The 18,512-nt window shown below is 39.2% G+C and overlaps 2 protein-coding genes across 3 annotated transcripts; both read right to left on the bottom strand.

The window, feature by feature from the left end:
• Window positions 1-12: 12 nt before the first annotated feature.
• Window positions 13-9,569, bottom strand: ccnt1 (cyclin T1). Of its 2 annotated transcripts, XM_056423440.1 has the most exons (9): window positions 9,397-9,569; window positions 8,678-8,759; window positions 8,458-8,586; window positions 5,040-5,100; window positions 4,266-4,327; window positions 4,097-4,152; window positions 3,752-3,915; window positions 3,532-3,602; window positions 13-3,406 (listed from the first exon to the last, which is right to left on the bottom strand). In XM_056423440.1, exons 1-9 carry the CDS (start codon window positions 9,567-9,569, stop codon window positions 2,144-2,146), a joined length of 2,061 nt encoding a protein of 686 aa, XP_056279415.1. In that variant the 3' UTR covers window positions 13-2,143. The 2 variants fall into 2 exon arrangements, with proteins under 2 accessions (XP_056279415.1, XP_056279416.1); XM_056423441.1 differs by lacking the exons at window positions 8,458-8,586; window positions 8,678-8,759; window positions 9,397-9,569 and having other exon boundaries at window positions 4,097-4,142; window positions 4,265-8,431.
• A 2,126-nt stretch (window positions 9,570-11,695) lies between these two features.
• On the bottom strand, window positions 11,696-17,156 carry sarnp (SAP domain containing ribonucleoprotein). The gene is made up of 11 exons (XM_056422870.1): window positions 17,088-17,156; window positions 16,018-16,117; window positions 15,774-15,817; window positions 15,611-15,681; window positions 14,973-15,024; window positions 14,709-14,782; window positions 14,031-14,068; window positions 13,661-13,686; window positions 13,508-13,576; window positions 13,006-13,089; window positions 11,696-12,835 (listed from the first exon to the last, which is right to left on the bottom strand). The coding sequence occupies exons 1-11, from the start codon at window positions 17,118-17,120 to the stop codon at window positions 12,794-12,796; spliced, it is 633 nt and encodes a 210-aa protein (XP_056278845.1). The 5' UTR covers window positions 17,121-17,156; the 3' UTR covers window positions 11,696-12,793.
• Between the last annotated feature and the right edge of the window lie 1,356 nt (window positions 17,157-18,512).

Raw genomic sequence — 18,512 nt, 5'->3', positions numbered from 1 at the left:
GATACACGTATGTAATGCAGCAAGTTTTCTTAAAATATTTATTGACTTTAATTGAGAATAAAGCAACCACATATCAAAAAGAACAGTGTTCACATGTAACATTTTAACCGAAAACAAAAATAAAATATAATCCCAAAACGTTTCATTTCCAGACCTGAGTGTCGCTAATAACACCAAGACGTGAAAAAACATGAAACTTACTGTAGCTATTGGATTTTGCATTGTTAGGTTGCATGAGTGTCTTTCATTGTTTTCTCAAATATGGGTATTATTTTTTTAATGAGTGTCCTTTTTTCTGACTCATAACAAAGTCAATACTTGAATAAAAGAAAATTCAAGATCAATTAAAACAATTCTTTTAAATGGCAATATATTGGACATCTATTTTAGTAGCCTAACCATTATACATGTAACACTTTGTCATATGCATTGTAGGCAAACCTAGTGAGATACATATTCAGTGCATTTACTGTTTCCCTGTTACAACCAAGAGTTGAATAACCAATAAACCTCTGCTGTCTGAGCAACGAGCTGCAATCTTTTCAGCTTATCTTCCATATAATCATGGGAACAAAAATATATTACAATGGTATGGCTAATGATTTATTGTACTGCATTACTTTGAACTGTCTAAAATAAATATGTTTTTGAGGGCAGCTATGGTTGGGCAGGTGATGCTTGAACCAGAAAGTAGGGGGGTTCGAACCACGGCTGCTACTGAGTGAGACACTGAAACCCAAGTTGCTCCCCAGACGCTTTGCAGCAGCCCAGCGCTTCTGAAATTCTTAGGATGGGGTCAATATAGAGGTAATTTTTTTAAATGCATGTACCTGTATGTCTAGACCAAATGTAATGAAGTTTACTTTTTTTAAAGGCGATTATGAAATGACAAACGAAAGCAGGTTAAGAGCAGTAATACTATACAATTAAAACCACATAAAGCTTAGTATGAATTAAATGTACAGATGATACCCGATTCCCTTGACCACAAGTAGCACCTCTGCCACTATTTTTTTAACATAAATTCAATTAAATAAAGTAGGTGAGCACCAGCAGGTAAAATGTTTACTTTCTGGCAGTTTCAGGACACTGCTGTCAACTCCATTTAGAAGGTTGTATGTCGATACATTGGGCCTATTTCCAAAAAGGCTGATCCTCCAGAGGAAACGGATTAACATGTGCTAAATTACATGACAATTAAGAACTCACATTTCTTGAGGGATTTTTTTTTTGTTGGCAATTCCTTCATTGTGACCATACTGTGTAGATATGTTTGAACCCTTTGATAAAATCACAGCTATATATCCTCGGTATGAACTTTGTCCATTAGTGTAATAATTAGAGAACTGAATATGAATATTTTACAACCATTTAAAACAATGACTGAAAAAAAAATATCTAAAAACAAAAAGTACAAGATTTCTTAATTTACATATTTTTTTGCATTTTTTTCATAACAAAATGTAAAAAATATTTCATGTTTGTTTTAAACATTTTACAGTCTTTGTACAAGCTTATTACCAAATGAAAAAACACCAGGGATGGGCTCTCACATTTCTGTTAGATTATGGCGGTTTGAAAAAAAGACAAAAATATTGAAAAGATGGCTTTGGAGACATGCACTCTCAAACTAGCCGATAGTCTTGATGAAGTAATAACCCTCTGCCCAAAAAGACCAAAGGGAAAACAAAAAAAAGTATAAAAGAGGGCAAGAAAAAAGAAAAAAAGCATTCAATAAATAACATCCTATAAAAACATTAGAAAAAACAATTTGAAAGAAGACCTAACAAGTGTGTGATGAAAATCTTTTACTTTCCTCATGATTTCAAGACAATGACCAGGTCCTAATATTACATATTATTTGAGTTTAACAGAAGAGCTGAAAAAAAAACCTACACTTTCCTGTTTTTTTCTTCCTCACATTTTGAAAGCTTTTAAAGCCACTCATTATTGCCCAAAAAGTGTAAAAATAATAAAGTTGAATATTCAATAAAATTACTGGTACATTTCACTGCTGTCACACTAAAACCTTTAAAATGTTGGGTGAGTAAAAATAAAAAAAAAAAGCACAATACTTTATGTAAAAAGATGAATGTTGGGGAAGTCAAGGAAAATGTACATGATACATCTCCTGATGGGGAACTTATTTGGGTAACGGCGGCAGTGGGGGAGGCGGTTCTGAAGGGAGGGGTGGGGGCCTGTTCCCTCTGGAGCCACCACTGTACCGGTATTCCCCATATTGGGATCTGTAGTTAAACATGGACGGCTGGGATGGTTGGACCCCCTGTGCGCTCAGAAGGGAGTTCAGCATTTCAAACGTGTCCTGGTATTCGTTCGACTGGGCTCCCCCTGCTGCACCGTGCCCATTAGTGTCCGTCTTGTCACCTTTGGAGTGGAGATAGCTCCCTTGGTGGTGGGGAAGACCCAGGACAGGGAGAATGTCGGAGCCGTGCCCGAGAGTTTGCCCAGAGGAGGAAGACAGGGAGGGTAGCTGGTAGGGATTCCTAGAGGACTTGCTGACTTTAGTGACAGGGTGAGTGCCTGCTGTGGGATCTTGCGAGTGCGTCCTCTTACGTGACGCAGTAGAGGATGAAGAGCTCGTTCTAGATGAGTCGCTGGGGACTTTCTTGCTGCCTCCAACAGTCCCACTAGAACCAGATGAATGTTTGTGTTTAGAGGAGAGTGAAGCACCGGTAGAAGAGGAATGGTGGTGATTGTAGTGGTGATGGTGGTGGTTAGACCGTTCTCTGTGCTTGTCCCTGCTCTTTCCCTCCTCTCCTGAGCTTCCTCTTTGCTTCTCAGGCACTCGTATTCGAACTTTGATGTCCTGCTCCTGACCCCGGGCACCGCCACTGTGCCCGCTGCCTCCTCCCCCAGCAAGAGGCAATCGCATTTTGAGAGAGGTCCTCTCATGCCTCTCCTTCTCCAGGGGGATTTTCAGAATAATCGGCGACGGGTTGGACATGTCAGACGAGGATGAGCTGGACTGCTGGTGATGCTGCGGCTTCTCCTTCCTCTGCTGCTGACCAATGAGAGCCTGGGCAGCATTGGCATAGTCCCTCTTCACGGTGGCATCCATGTTCTCCAGCTTCCTTTTCTGGGCAGCCAGGACGTCTGCATTCTTGGCCCGGTACTCACTCAGCGACACCTTAGCTGGAGCGTGCACTTCGTTGTTGGGCTGCAGCTCACATCCAGCCTGACCTTTTCCACTCCAAGTCGCAGCACTGCCAGGTTCACCCCCGTCCTTGTCACCGATGGATGAGGAGGCGGAAGGTGGAGCCGAGAGGCTCATCAAGCCTGCCACGGTGCTCTCTGATGAGGCCATAGAGATCATGCTCATCATGGTGTCCCTCTGGTCACCGTCCTCCTGAACTTTTGGCTTGGCTTTTGGTGTCTGACCTCCAGCCTGGGAGCCAAGAAAACAAAGGATCACAGGTCAGTCTTTCAACGATTAATAAACACTTAATGCAGGATGTCTTGGCTGTACTAATTTGGTCAATAACGAGAAATGGGGGAAGAAAAATAAAGTACCTTCCAGTTGCGAATCCGTTTCAACCGACTGGGTGTTTTCTCCAGAATCTGCAGGAACTCATGTGTGAGCTCTGAAATATAGAAACGAGAAGACAAGATCAGCTGGAGGAAGGTGCCATTTTTTAAGAATATGATGTATGACTTATAGTTCCCTTTCAGACACATTTTCCCTGTGAGTACTGGAAATTATCTGAATTACGAGGTCATTTACAGCACATACCATCCAGCAGCTCGAGGGTAACTGTGGGATCAACGTACTCCCACCAGTGTTTGCCATCCGTAGACACGGGGATCTCCCAGTTGGACCATTTGCAGGCAAGGTGGATGCACACACAGGCCACAACCGGCGGACTGTACTGCAGGCAGAACGTGGTCAGGTGCAGACTACGTGGCAGGATACATCCCAGAAGGCAATCAAAAACAGAAAAATAAAGAGAGAGAAGAGAGCAGACATATTGAGTTAGAGGATTGTACACAATATCCACAACATATATGCTGCTCTATTTTACTGTTCATATCTGACAACTACAGAAACTAATATGTTTAGAGTGAACTGTGAATATACCTGTTAGTTGCCATAAAGTATGATGTTTGAGCCAGATCCTTACTCGCTGGAACAACAATAGAGCAAAAAAACACAATTAAAACCTGCGAATTAATCATGTGACATGCACACTTCCTATTATGCTGAAATATAGAAACAATTTCGCAAAATTGAAGATTTAATGCTCACCTCTGACAAGCTGAGTGCACTTGACAACATGAGTATGAGGATGGTCAATGGTGATTTCAAAAGCTGTAATAAAAAAAATGTAAAAATAAAAGGGACAAAAAGAGACACGCCTCGATAAATGAAATGCAGAAGTCAAACTAACATATGCAACAGGTTTCATTCAAGTCCCTGAAAAACAGAAAAATACTGTTATACCAATCTAAGCGTTGCAGGGATTAACTTGGAATAAAACTTTGCATGAGCTCTTCCAATAATATCCTGGACGACGTGAAAACAGATGAATGTGAAAAATTATTAAAAGCATGCCGACACAATTGAGGTTTCCCCAACTCTTGCTTTGTTGCATGGCACTGACTCGTTTTATAATTTAAAAAAACACACACACACAATTTGGGGTTGTCAATCAAAACAAGTTCTTCTTCAACTGCCTACAATCTTGAAAACATGGGAAAAGATTAATCCAGTAAGAGAACATACTAAAAGCCATTGTTCAGGATGCAGAGATTCGTCACAGAATCCTCAAACAAATGGCATAAAAATATGTAGACAAGAAAAATAAGGGGGGGGGGGGGTGTAAAAAGTTATGGACATAAAAGAAACAAAAGCAGAAACACTGTAATGCAACAGTGCATGCTAACATTAGGCATAAATGTCTTTTTCCTGTGCTGCTAACATGGACTTTCTGTGGAAAAAAGTTACACAGGTTAGCACTATTTTTATAATTACATGTTTCTGGAGAGAAATCAAGGGACCCAGTTTTTCCTTCCCAACTTACCCAAGGTCTGTAGTATTATGCTCTCAAGAATGACCAGGTCTTGGGCTTGTTGCAGGTAGGCCTGAGGTTGAGGAGACAGGCACGTTACTCACTGGGAGGCCTCCGTCCGTGTTCGAACACATCAAACCCACCGTTCATGTAGAGCGAACAGAGCCTCACAGATAAGTATCACATCACATAATCTGGGTCACTGAAAACCTACACAGACACTGGCATGTATTGTGTGTAGCAAGAGGGAACAACACTTCAAAAAAACCAAAAAGGTAGGGATGGTGCCATCCGGCAAAAAAAAAAACATCCCAATCTCCATTCACTCCATCGGATTACTGCACTCCTACACAGGTTTCAAAATGATGATTAAAACCAGTTTGATTTGAAGTTATAAACAGACGCCAAAATGAAACATCATTAAATAACACTTTGCAAGACCCCAAAATCCAGATAGGGGGAAAAAGAAAATTATCACAAAACAATAATGAGTACAAATATAAACACAAAATTGTATTTTAAAAATTGTGTGAATATCACACTGGTAAATAACAATATTGGATGTCAGTACCAGAACAAACATCTCACGCTTGGCTGTTCATACCGCTGATCTAAAGTATCCACCTGCGATTTAAATCCAACACTGAATAGCTTTGAATGGAAGTATATCCATCACGAAATATGTTGGGACCATCTCTGTTAAACGAATCGTGTCAAGAGAAGAGCACGAACATCTTTTCCATTGAGAAAAGCTTTCAGTACCATTTCTTCCTCTTCTTTCAATAAATAAATACTCTCCAGTTCAGATATTCCTGATACTATTGCAGCCTTTCTACACAAACTTCTTCATTGTTGTTTTGAAGCAACAGTCACCTCTCAGTGTTGTCACACCCATATCTGCCCGAGCTCGTCACAGGACACTGATCACTCTGGAGTAAACGTATGTCTTGAATTGTCTTGCGATATGTGATCTTGTGATCTCGCGACATTGCGATAAACCAGCTGCCTATATCCAACATGCCGCTAGCTATAACTAGGGTTGGGTACCGGAAACCGGTGCCAATGTTGTACCGGTTCCAATACAACCGGTATTACCCGGACCGAAACGCAACGCACATTCCGGTGCTTCTTTCCGGTGCCTGAGCCGATTGAAATTGAAAAAAACTATTGTTGTGAACTTCTCTGGTGACTCCGCCCTGTCAGCAGGTTACGAGCCTCTCATTTCACTTTGACAGCGGAGGCTGCGCCGTGTGTGACTACGTGAGCCCGTGTGGAGCACACCAGCGTCAGGCTGGACGCGACGGGGAGGCCGTCACCGGTCCCCCTGAACACGTGGAGACCGATTATGACGAGCAGCCTTAACTCAGATTAGTACCGTAACGTTGATTGCAAGTCTTGCATTCATAAAAGTAGCCCAATAAATAATAAATTAGCCATTATAACCATGTTTAAGCTAGCTACGAGCTGCGAGCGTGACAGTCTGCTAGCAGATGTGTTGATGTACAGCGATCCCGGCTGTATACCCGGTGTTACCGGGAATATAATGACGGAGGAATAAAGACCGTGGGGAGTCACTTTGTTTCAGTGTAACTCTCGCTGTCAGAAGCAAAACTTTATTTGTCACGTGTCATCTTCAGTACCTCTGATTGGTTGTTCTCTTTGCTAGGGATGCACCGATCTGATCGGCGCCGATCCATATCGGCCGATATTGCCATTATCGGTTTTGATCGGCGTTCTCAAAACGGCCGATCGATCAGATGACGTAACATCTGCGAGAACTATCAGAAGTTTCAATCGCCGCGCACAGCAACCGAGACGAAGCGCCCGGCGAGGGCCGCAGAGTGAGAGGTCAGAGGGGATCCTCACCACCGAGCGGCGTCCCCGTCCCCCGAGTTGAATCTCTGGGTCGACTCAGCCGACTCTCACATGTCTGCCCCTAGAGACTGATGCTCACGGTAAACACATTCGATCAGGAGCGCGCGAGGGTTTTGATAGTTAGCGGAAGGATTTATGTGACAACATCCGGTTTTGCAAAGTTAGCGGAAAGAACCACGTGAAACAACATCCGTTTTTCAAAATAAGATGTCGACAAATCATACACCAGCATATAAAAGTAAACAATGAACTGATTTTGTATCTTTATAGATCGTTTCTGAGATTTAGCTTAAATTATGCTAAAATTAAAACAGTTTTACTGTACCAAGGAAGAGTTTATAAAAATGTCAGACTTTTGTATGTTAAGAAAAGTCCTGTATATAGATTTCCCCAAGAGTTCCAGGAAATGAATAATGCAGATGTGTTCCATACATATCTGAAATCCCCTACAATAGCAATCAAACAATTTTAATGTATCAATTAGGACATTTTTCAAAGTAAAAGTCCTAAATGTTTAAAGAAATCTGTAATTTCTTTAATGTTTGAGTTGCTTTATATATGTATTTCCTCATAGTCCTCATAGCAATAATGCTACACAATAAATAGAATGCTTCAATCGACACCGTGATCGGTGATCGGTATTATCGGATCGGCAGATACTGATTTCAGTGATCGGTGATCGGCACAAAAAACCTGATCGGTGCATCTCTACTCTTTGCCCATCAAAACAGTGACAGGATTAACCCTATAAAGTCTGCACATGACAATACATATCACATCATATAATGGAGAACATATATTGTGTATGTTAACAGTCTGATATCCGTTGTGTGTCAGTGCTCCACGATAACGGCTTCTACAGGGAATATTGCCGAAGAGGTTTTTAATGTCCTCATTGTGCGTTTAAAAAAAAAAATATCGGTTCAGGCACCGTTTAGGCACCGGTATCGTTTTAAAAGTACCGATTTAGCACCGGTATCGGAAAAAACCCAAACGATACCCATCCCTAGCTATAACTCATGTTGCATAGTTTATAATACGTAAAGGACCAGCCACATCCAATCAGCATCGTGATCTATTGAGCTTCATCACTCTATTAGTTTGCTCACATAGCGTTGTTCAACCGGACAATGAGGTTGTGTGAAGAAAACAAGACAATAAAGACAACAATCTGCAATTCGCTTGAAAACTAGTGCGAACGCTTTCAAGATCGATCACGATCTAAAACCGTCAGATCGTCTACCCCTCACCTAAAGTGTCTCATTACAAGTAAAGTGTTCAGACCCAGTTTGAATCCAATGTGAAGCAAGAATAAATAAGAAAGTTCAGCGGTTAACTTATTGCCAAACGACATTTCATAGCAGAGCATCAGCATTGAAGCATTACATATTGAGTCAAATGAAGAAACCAATATCAATCTTCACAAATTCTCCTGATGAAACAATAGTTCCTTTCAGTCATATTATTGTTGGGATGAAAACTATTCCCCATTCGGTCAGCTCAAGAGAAGACAGAGCACAATTGCAGGCAATTTTGACAACAGCCCAACACTTACATCACTGTGTACATCTGGTGGAGGATCCTGAGGATTGAGGCATGCATGGGCCACCTTGATAACATGTTCCAGCTTCCGGGGCTGCTCCTCGACTTTTGCAGCGAGGAAAAGTGCGGCAGGAGAAACGACCTGTTGAGGGGAAACAAAAAGTAGTTCACCAGTTGATTAAACATAAGTACCAAGAGCTGTATACGAGACTTCAGGTGACATAAACACTTACATTTCTGTGAAATCTGGTGAACGACTGGACCATGTAGAATCGATGCATGTACACGATGGCTGTGTTTATTGTAAGTTGAGACCTGATAAATGTTAGTAAAGGGAAACGTAGCAAACTGTACGAACAGATCGCAAAATCGGCATTATCGTACATCGTGTATAAGACAAGAGGTCATTGGTCTAGATGTGAAATAACACAACTAAAAGGAGGTTTAACTCTAACTCAATATCACAATAGTGACAAACAAACAGAACCCTAAGCTTGCTTCCGACGTTAGCCGCTAAAGAAACAAATACTCGTGTTGGCTCAGCAGATAGAATATTTCAACACGTATACAAACTAAAAACACCGTTTCTGAAGAGAGTTGTTCCACTAAAGCTGCACATTGTCATCACAAACGTCGACAGTAAGCGGTGAAGCTAACGTTAAAGCTACCGTCCTGAAGGCCTGCCGACCACACAGGCCTGCGCAGCTCCGGTTTAACTGCGCCGCTCTCAGATCAAGCTGCACGCCAACGTTAACGTCGTAAAACCCCGAACCACCGCGTGAAACCACGCGGGGAACGTGGCAAAACAACCGAAAAACACTCGAACTGAACACGATAACAAAACACAGGTCGTGCTCTTCTCCCAACCGGCTTCACGAGAAGCTAAACTTCGCCAGCTAGCTAAGCTAGTGTCGGCTCGGTGAAACGCAAGTAGTCCCTCGACAAAAGATACACGTTGAGCCGCTGTCCCATATCCTGCAGCAGGTTCGCAGCCTGTTGTCTGTAGGACAGCTCCTTGTCGGGATCAAGTCCAGCTCGCCGAGATGGGCTGTTGTCGATTTGTTCTCGGGTGTAGTACCATTTGTTATTACAGTTTGCAGGGAGAGAACGAAACGAAGCCGCCATCACTGAGAAGGACGATAGTTTAAAATTTCTGCGCGTCACAGGAACCCTACGTCACACCGGTTAGTAACATTGGTGTAATTCCCTTGACGACCAGCAGGCGTCATATATCTTTAGATATATATAGTATATAAATAAATCAAAATAAACTTGATTAGTGTAGTATGTGTACACAAAGAAGAAAAGCTTGATGTTTACAGTATTTATATAGTACTACAGTATTTATATAGTACTATATATATATACTATATGCACAAGTATATATATATATATATATACACTTGTGTATATTATATGGTAGTAGTATCTATATATGTAGTACTATAGAAATATATATTTTAAGCTTACTACTATACTATATACACAAGTGTATATATACATATACTTACTTTATATATATATATAAAATAAATATATGTACAGTATATATATATATATAAAGTAAATATATGTACAGTATATATAAGGAAAGCTTGATATGTATATCAAGCTTTCCTTCTCTGTGAGCACATACTTCATCAATCAAACTGATTTTGATGTATTTTTCCCTGGGGGGACATTCTTTAGTCACAGTAGACAAATGAAAACCCACTGAACAAGAATATAGCAAAGAAAAAAAGTATGCACATTTTAAAGTGAAAAAATATGCCCTTGTACAATGTGCAAATTGCGGTCAGGCGTGCAAAATGGATGTAAAAGGAGTGAGTTCAAAATATGCATTGCACTTTGCTAGTTATAGAGAATGTAATTGTGAGTCCAGTAGGACCTCAGCAACTTCCCAGCAGCAGGATCTCCGGTCTCGCTTGGTGCATCGCCGCGGGGCACATGAGTCTCTGCCTAAAGATGCATCTCTTCTCAACCAGCATGCTGTGGAGGGGGATGGGACACCTTGTCCAGGATGCTAACCAACATGGACAGCATATGTTCTCTGTCACCTCCTCCAGAGAGGCCAGCTCAACTGCTCCTCCAATTACTGATACATGTCATTCTCCACTGCAGGATAAGATAATATATACACTACCGTTCAAAAGTTTGGGGTCACTTAGAAATGTCTTTATTTTTCAAAGAAAAGCACTGTTTTTTCAATAAAGATAACATTAATCAAAAATACACACTATACATTGTTAATGTGGTAAATGACTATTCTAGGTGGAAACGTCTGGTTTCTAATGAAATATCTCCATCGGTGTATAGAGGCCCATTTCCATCAACTATCACTCCAGTGTTCTAATGGTACATTGTGTTTGCTAATCGCCTTAGAAGACTAATATCTGATTAGAAAACCCGTGCAATTATGTTAGCACAGCTGAAAACAGTTATGCTGGTGATATAAGCTATACAACTGGCCTTCCTTTGAGCTTGAAGAACAAAATTAATACTTCAAATATTAATCATTATTTCTAACCTTGTCAATGTCTCGACTATATTTTCTATTCAATTTTCAATTCATTTGATAAATAAAAGTGAGTTTTCATGGAAGACACAAAATTGTCTGGATGACCCCAAACTTTTGAACGGTAGTGTATATATTGTTTTTTTGTCTGCAACATCCAAGTCTTTCAAGAAATTCATATCCACAAAAGTACATTGCGACAGAAAACCAAATTCTAATATAAATGAAAGGACAGTAGAATCTAATCATGCAGCAGTTTAGCAACTAAGAATATATTTACATTGTTTATTGGGCTGAACCCTTTGTTTCCTTCTTTAATGTTTATTTGTAAAAATGCAAGAGCGACCTTCACTGCAATAGTGTAAGATCCAGGCCCACAACAATTCAGTGGGATGCACAGCAGGAATGTGTCTGCATCCATCGAGCCCAAAGTAACTCAAGTTTCGCCCTTCGGTTTTGACTTCAGTAAAACATCTTCTATCTTTAGAATAAACACTTCATGGTTAATTTGCACATTGAATGTTTCTTCCTCATAGATCTACGATGCCAATAGGAGTCATGACAGTCGTAGTACCGATGAGAATACTACTTGTAACTAATTATTACTCACGTGAATAATTAACTTTATCTTCATAAAGACAAGTCAAAGACTCTCTCTAATAAACTCCATGTGGGTAGAGTAAAAGATACATATACCGTAGATTTAATAAAAACAAAGTCAAATTAAGCAGATATCAAAAATTTGAAAACAATTTATTTTAAATCACAAAATGTTATAAAATGGACAGATAACTGAAGCAGTGCACCAATGGATTTCCAAAGAGAAAACACAAAAATAGGTTGTCTGAAAAATCAAAAGTATAATTCAATTCATATCGCAACTAGGTGAGTAAAATAATTTGAATGATTATTAGAAAAAGGGTTGTTTAATTGCATTACTTACAAAGGAACCAATATAAAGGATTTACCGTGTACTCTTTCAACTAACAAACTAAATAATTTTCTTTTAGAATTGTTTTTGCTTTTCTTGGTCTTTAAAGGAATGTATTATGTTGTCATGTATTGAACACATTTTTATTTCCAACAACCAAAAGTTCCCATGTTCCTTGCTGCTTGTATAATCATGAGGATATGTTTACACACGGGTTGGTTTTCAGCTCCTGTTACAGTTTGAGATGGTTTCTGACCTGCTCGTCTTTACGATGCTTTGCCACAACTGGAAGTCAATTTAAAAGTAACAAGCTCAGAAACAAATCTCCAACATGTTCCAATCTAGTTTTAAGACATCTTTTATCAAGCGCAGACCTTCAGACTGCGTCACAGTAAATACAATCCCTGCTTTCAACGTGCAACATTTTGAGTGGTTTGATGCACCATGAATTAAGATTAGATTGTAGTCACCTGACCCATGGACAACTTATGTATCCCGTACGAACAGCTGGAAGGCTTTTTACTTCTATAAAGACTTGAAAAATGGACTTGCAGCTCAGAGAAAGCAGTGAAGAGTGCATTTAGTAAAGGAGAAAAACCAAACCCCTGTTACACATGCGCTACTTACCATGTATTTTATAAACAGATCTAATTCCTAAATTAAAACTGACGTTTTTCTAATTTACATTATCCAATGAGGCTGTGTAAATAATTTAGAGCTTAAATTTTTTCTTCTTCTCCAAACCATTTAATGTTACAACTCACAAATGTATCTTTGCATTTATTTATACCTTTGATTTACAGGAATACTATTAGTGACGTTAGTCATCTTCAGGGATTTCTGTGTGCAGTAATGAAAATGCTTTACAAAAAAAAAAAAAAAAAGGAAGTCTCTAAAAGTTATTCACTCTTTTCCAAATCTTTCAGCACGCTTCATTTTCTTTGCCTGTAGAAAAAGATACAAAAGAAAACCTCGACATTAAAACCAAATTGCTCCTTTTTCATTCCTTCAGGTCTGTTTACATGAACTTAAATATAAAACACATTTTGCTTAAATATAAAACATAAATGACCACAATTGCCTGAAGTGTACAATAACAACAAAAAGACACACACCTCCACCTCGGCAGAACCTGCACCGGCACCGGTAGTGGCCCCAAATCTCTCCTTTCTCTTCTTCAGCTTTTCATCGTCTTCAATCTGCAAAAAACAAAAATAATATTCAAAAGTAAAAAGTCAAATTTATGACCCCAAAAGGATGACAACAAATAAGTGAAACATCCCCATAAGAATATAAATAAACCACGAAATGAAGCTCATAGTAGAGCTGGGCACTTTGTACAATATGATCATTTATTGTCTTTCAAATGAAATCATGAATTAATAACTCATTTCTACAATATTTTGTATTATTTTGCACTTAAGATCGTAACAAACAACAAAATACTACGTTCTTTTCATTTGTCAAGTATATCATTAACACAAGAGTATATTAAACCATGTGGTTCCTCCCCATATAGATCACTTACTTATTGAATCACTCGAAATTGTGATATATATCGTTATCGAGCTATGAAATGACCTAGAAACGTGACCAGGCATAGCTTCTACTACTCACCTTTTGGGAAACGGATGAAACGTTTATGCCAAATCGTTCTGCTCTCTTCTTCAGCTGATCAATGTTCACCTTCATGAGACAACAATATTTTCAATTAATATCATCTCATTAACTGGAGTAATTAAAGACATGTGTTAATGAGGCAACACTTACAGGAGCGTTACTGTTCGCAACGACACCTGTTTGGGAGACAGAGAATTAGAATTGTGTTGTGAGACACAGCTGGTAGAAGCCTTTGAGACCTTTAACACACAACTTTATAAAAAACATGGTAAAACTACAAAGTGACCAAGTACTATGAAGGTATTGCATTGGCTATACATTTGGAGGCTGGGAATTGAGATGCTGTTGTTTTAAACTTCAGTTATGGTGAGAGATCTCAAACAAAGACTGACATATTCCTGGAAAGTAATCATGTTTAAATCCCAGGAAACATTTCAACAATAGTTCACTGTACATTTATTTTTGCTCCATTGACATCATAGAGGCCAGTGAAGTAAAAGAGCAAAGAGTGACTAGAGACCTGCAGCGGGGCTGGTGTTCTCGGTGGATTCACCAAACCTGAAGAAAAGGATTATAATCAACATGGCATCGTGCATTTACTTTAGTATAAATCAAGTTTATACCACCTTGACTGATGCTGTAATGTGTAGGGCATAGACCTTTATTTATTAGTGTACAGATTCACTATACTGGCGTTAACGGTCGTATTTTCCTTCACCTCCTAAAGTGTCAATATATTTTTTGGAGTCAGATTGTTACAATTTAGAATATGTACACTTATTATAATAAGTGTACATATTTTTTCTGAAAGTGAATGTGTTGCACGTTGTATATTCTGGACTTGTCAGTTTATTTTCCATTTTTATATCAAATTATCTTTCAACAAATAATTAGCAAAGTTTTTAACCGAAAGTTTTCATTTATTTCCAGCATATCTGTTTGAGAGAAGTTATCAGGGAAAGAGAGTTCCGTTTAAAAGATTGATTATTCATTTCATTGTAGATATTATCCATGCTCTTCTTTGTTATTTGCGGTTTTTAAGTTTAATGAACAACTATTTTTTTTAACGGTTCAATCAATCCACAAATCCCAGAAAGGACCTCAGTTAATACGATGTTATCGTTAACCCAAACAAATTGCAATAAGCTGCAAGGACCTTTGAAAAGGCACTCAGAGAAGGATCCTGCTTACGCCTTACCTTGCTGCACGTATGGCCTTTTTGCTTTCAGCTGTTGCAGGCATGTTGAAACGCTCTGCCCTCTTCTGTAGTCTCTGCTCAACAAAGTCAGATTTAAAATCATAACAAGCCGTTAGTAAAGGTGTTGCTTCAGTTTATCAATATTGGCAAAGGAATAAGGAATCTACATATCACTTACAAACATGACATTGATTTTAATATTATGATATGCAGATTGAAGACTTCTAATTGCATTGTGAGTGCATGCAGCCATGTCATACGTACTTCACCGGAAGATGCTGGAGGAGTTATTTTCACCACCTTTTTATCAGCAGGTCTGAAACAACATAAAGAGAAGGTTTAGCATTAAGTGATTTACAGTCATAAAGCCTGATCCTATGTTAAAGACTATAGCTTCTATTGTTTCCATAGACTAAACTAAGGCGGTCATCTCTGTGACGTTGCACATGCGTTTGTGAGGAGCTGTTGTGAAGCTCCGAGGCGGTTTCGGGTGACGCTGCAGAGCAGACAGCTTGCAATCTCAGAATCCACCTACCTGAAACTTAAAGGAGCACACCCAAAAATATTCCCTAACTTTACGGCTTGACGGAATTTCAATGGGTAGGTTATGTAAATGTTATCAACCCTCAAACAGTTGTCACAAATGGGGAGATTAGCTCTAGAGCCAAAACAGTTTTTTGTACCAGGCTTTAAACTTGATGTCTATTTCTGCTGTTTGTAATCTTAACATAAGGCTCTGTGATGATTGATTTTTTTTTCGGAGCCAGCCTCAAGTCGTTTTGAAATGCAGTTTCTGCCAGATAGACGAGTAAAACTATCCAAAAAGGAAAAGTGCAACATTTTGGGATGTATGCTTATTTCCTTTTTTTTGTTTGTTGTAGACTCATTGAGAATAAACTTACGGCTCATCCTCAGTAGACTCGGAAATCTTCTCGTCTTTTACAATGTTAGCCTCCTCAACTTTAGGGAAGTCCTAAAAATGAAAATGGACACATTCATCACCACGTCACAAAATGGTCTAATGGGGTCTAAGAGAGCAAGTGAAAGTATCAAGAATCACAATACCTCTGTATCCTCTGCCAGCACGTCATCCACGTCCACATCGTCCTCTGTTGTTTGGATTACAGGATAAAGAAAGGACAGTGAGATGGAGCGATCAGTGCTTTTAGATCCAAAAAGGACAACGAACAGGACTAAGTTCCACTATAAATCAGGAGCCAAAAGCTTGATCCAGTTTCTTATTACAGTCTGTCCGACTATTTGCATACTATATCTACATCATGTCTAAATGTAAAGGATGTCTCCTCACCATGCTCATCCAGATAGGATTGCAGTCGAGCAATGAGCTCTCCTTTGTTTCCCTTGGTGTCCAGACCTCGGGCCTCGCACTCCTGCCTCAGCTCAGCAAGCTAAAACAAGTGAAACAGAAACTATTTATTTGGTACAAAGTAGTCCCAAATAAAACTGCTCATAGTGACATGTGTGAATTCACCACATGTAGTGGTGAACAGTACTTAACGTATGAAAATGCAAAAGCACACCGTGAGCAGCCCACTAATGTGATATATATTGTATATATATTAATGATTACACTTATTTGTTTAAGTAAGAGGCATTAAATGTTGCTGAAGGAAATTGTAACAACGTAATATATTTTAAGTGTGAATAATATCCTTTAGAGAGCAAACGTTAAATATTGATATCAAAAGTAACAAAGATACACGCATTGGAACTAAAAGTACAATAGTATCTAAAATGTAGTCGAAGTGTACAAAGTGTACCATGAAGAGGAAAAACTCGAGTAAAATACAAGTAGCGGAACTGTAGCGTTACTTTCCACCACTGGTCGCGAGGAGGAAGAGATTATGTTCAACATCCACGACATCGTAGTTTTAAAGTAGATGGCGTGCAGTTTTCCACGCAGTTCGTGAACCGAACAGCCCGAAAAACACACGGAATAAACATTAATAATGCGACCGATGGAGGTCAAAGACACCCGGTAGCCGATGTGCGGTAGCTAATTTAATTGAACCCCGGACATATATGGCGGGACACTTTATATCTCAAATCGGGAGCAACATTTACATTTTAAAATGCACGTTGGAATCCAAGTTAATTTCCCCAGCGGTCTATTCGCCGTTAGGCTAGCTCTTAAACATATATTTGTCCGGTCAACTCGTTTCGCGTCGTGTTAGAATGGACAACGTGAACACACGCCGGCTGTTCGGCTTCACTCCCGGCGGACACGTTTTATACCGCAAACCGCTCTTTAACTTCGCTCCGTGGTAAGTTAACACAACTAACAGCGGTTACCACGAAATATTTACGAACAAAAACACCGTATGTGTGTTAGAAATACATTTTTATGGCACCACCAACCTTCAGTTTCTGCAACTCTATCACTTCGGCCATCTTTCTTTGTTGATGTAAAAACTTCCTCCAATCAAACTGTAGCGGCTCTCGTTCTGAACACTTCCGCTCTGCCTCGCTGTATCTCACAGCGCCGCCTGATGGACGGACGGACGAACTGCAGGCCACACAAAAAAAGGTTTTCACAATCAAAAAGTATTTGATTATGTTAAAGTGCCCATACAACAATGCAAAAAAACGTTATCACAGTAAGTAAACACTAATAAGTTATCTAATTAGCAAGTTAGTTTGATAACGTTTCTGCATCTGTTTTTTTTCTTCTCTACTCTCTGCCATGACCAAACGTGATATGCTGATCAAACAGTCAGTGTATGATAAGCTTTTGCCTGGTTTAATTTTCACCACATTATCTGATGCATGAGTATTTTCTGAACATAAACCTGGGACGTCATTTTTTACTGTATGCTTTCATTCATATTATGGGTCTGTGCATATATGTTGATGTCTGTAGGGAGTTAAAGGGTTCGTGGTGAAACAGTTCTGAATAGGTTTTGAGGTGAATGCTGACATTGTTTAAAAAAGAGGTTTAAACAGTGTATGTGTTTTGGCACATAGGATATGGAGACAAAAAAATCTTTCAACAAAGTAACCTGATAGTTCTTGGGGGGGGGGGGGGGGTATAAGGCCAAAGCCGGATGAATTTAGGGAGTCACAAGTGCTTATTAACGCTTATTAACGCTGCATTCCTCCATCCCCCGAAGCACAGCCTCTCTTAGCAAACTGTGTGACCTAATGTTCTAATGACCCTGACATTAATTTCCCTTTAGAGTTTAATATTCAAGACACTATATTTCATCACAGCGTCACATTCAAGTATATAAGCCTTTATAACTTAAACATTCTTTTTAGAGTTAATGGATTAAATCAGCAGTAAATCAACAGCAGCAACATGAATTTCCAAGTAAATCCGCAAATAATTAGCAACAATTAGACCGGCAGCCCAAAATGTGTCAGGGGATTGTTAGCAGAGTTCAGTGACCAGTAATATTGTATTTGAAATCACGGTATTTTTCATGTAAGACCCAAGATTTCATGTCACTGCACCTCATGACCTTTTAAAAAGTATATTTAATATTAATCAATCATTTATACATTTGTGTTGTTTTGTATTGTTCTGATAGAGGACGTGCATTGTTGTCAAGCTATGATGACTTCATTCATTCTGAGGGAATACAATACAAGACAGAGTGCGATAAAGAGAAGACATATTCAAAACACTGTTTGAAATGTTTAAAAAACAGGTTAACCATAAGGATCCTAAAATTAGGCATAAGGAAGAATAAATACACAAGTTTGATGTTCTGATACAACACACATTTTCACAGATATAACTGCACTACAGTATACTTAATGGTGGAAGAAGCATTTTAGCTC

This window comes from Pseudoliparis swirei, chromosome 9 (assembly GCF_029220125.1).
Source record: "Pseudoliparis swirei isolate HS2019 ecotype Mariana Trench chromosome 9, NWPU_hadal_v1, whole genome shotgun sequence".
Classification (NCBI taxonomy): Eukaryota; Metazoa; Chordata; class Actinopteri; order Perciformes; family Liparidae; genus Pseudoliparis; species Pseudoliparis swirei.
This window is presented reverse-complemented; position numbering and strand designations above follow the sequence as displayed.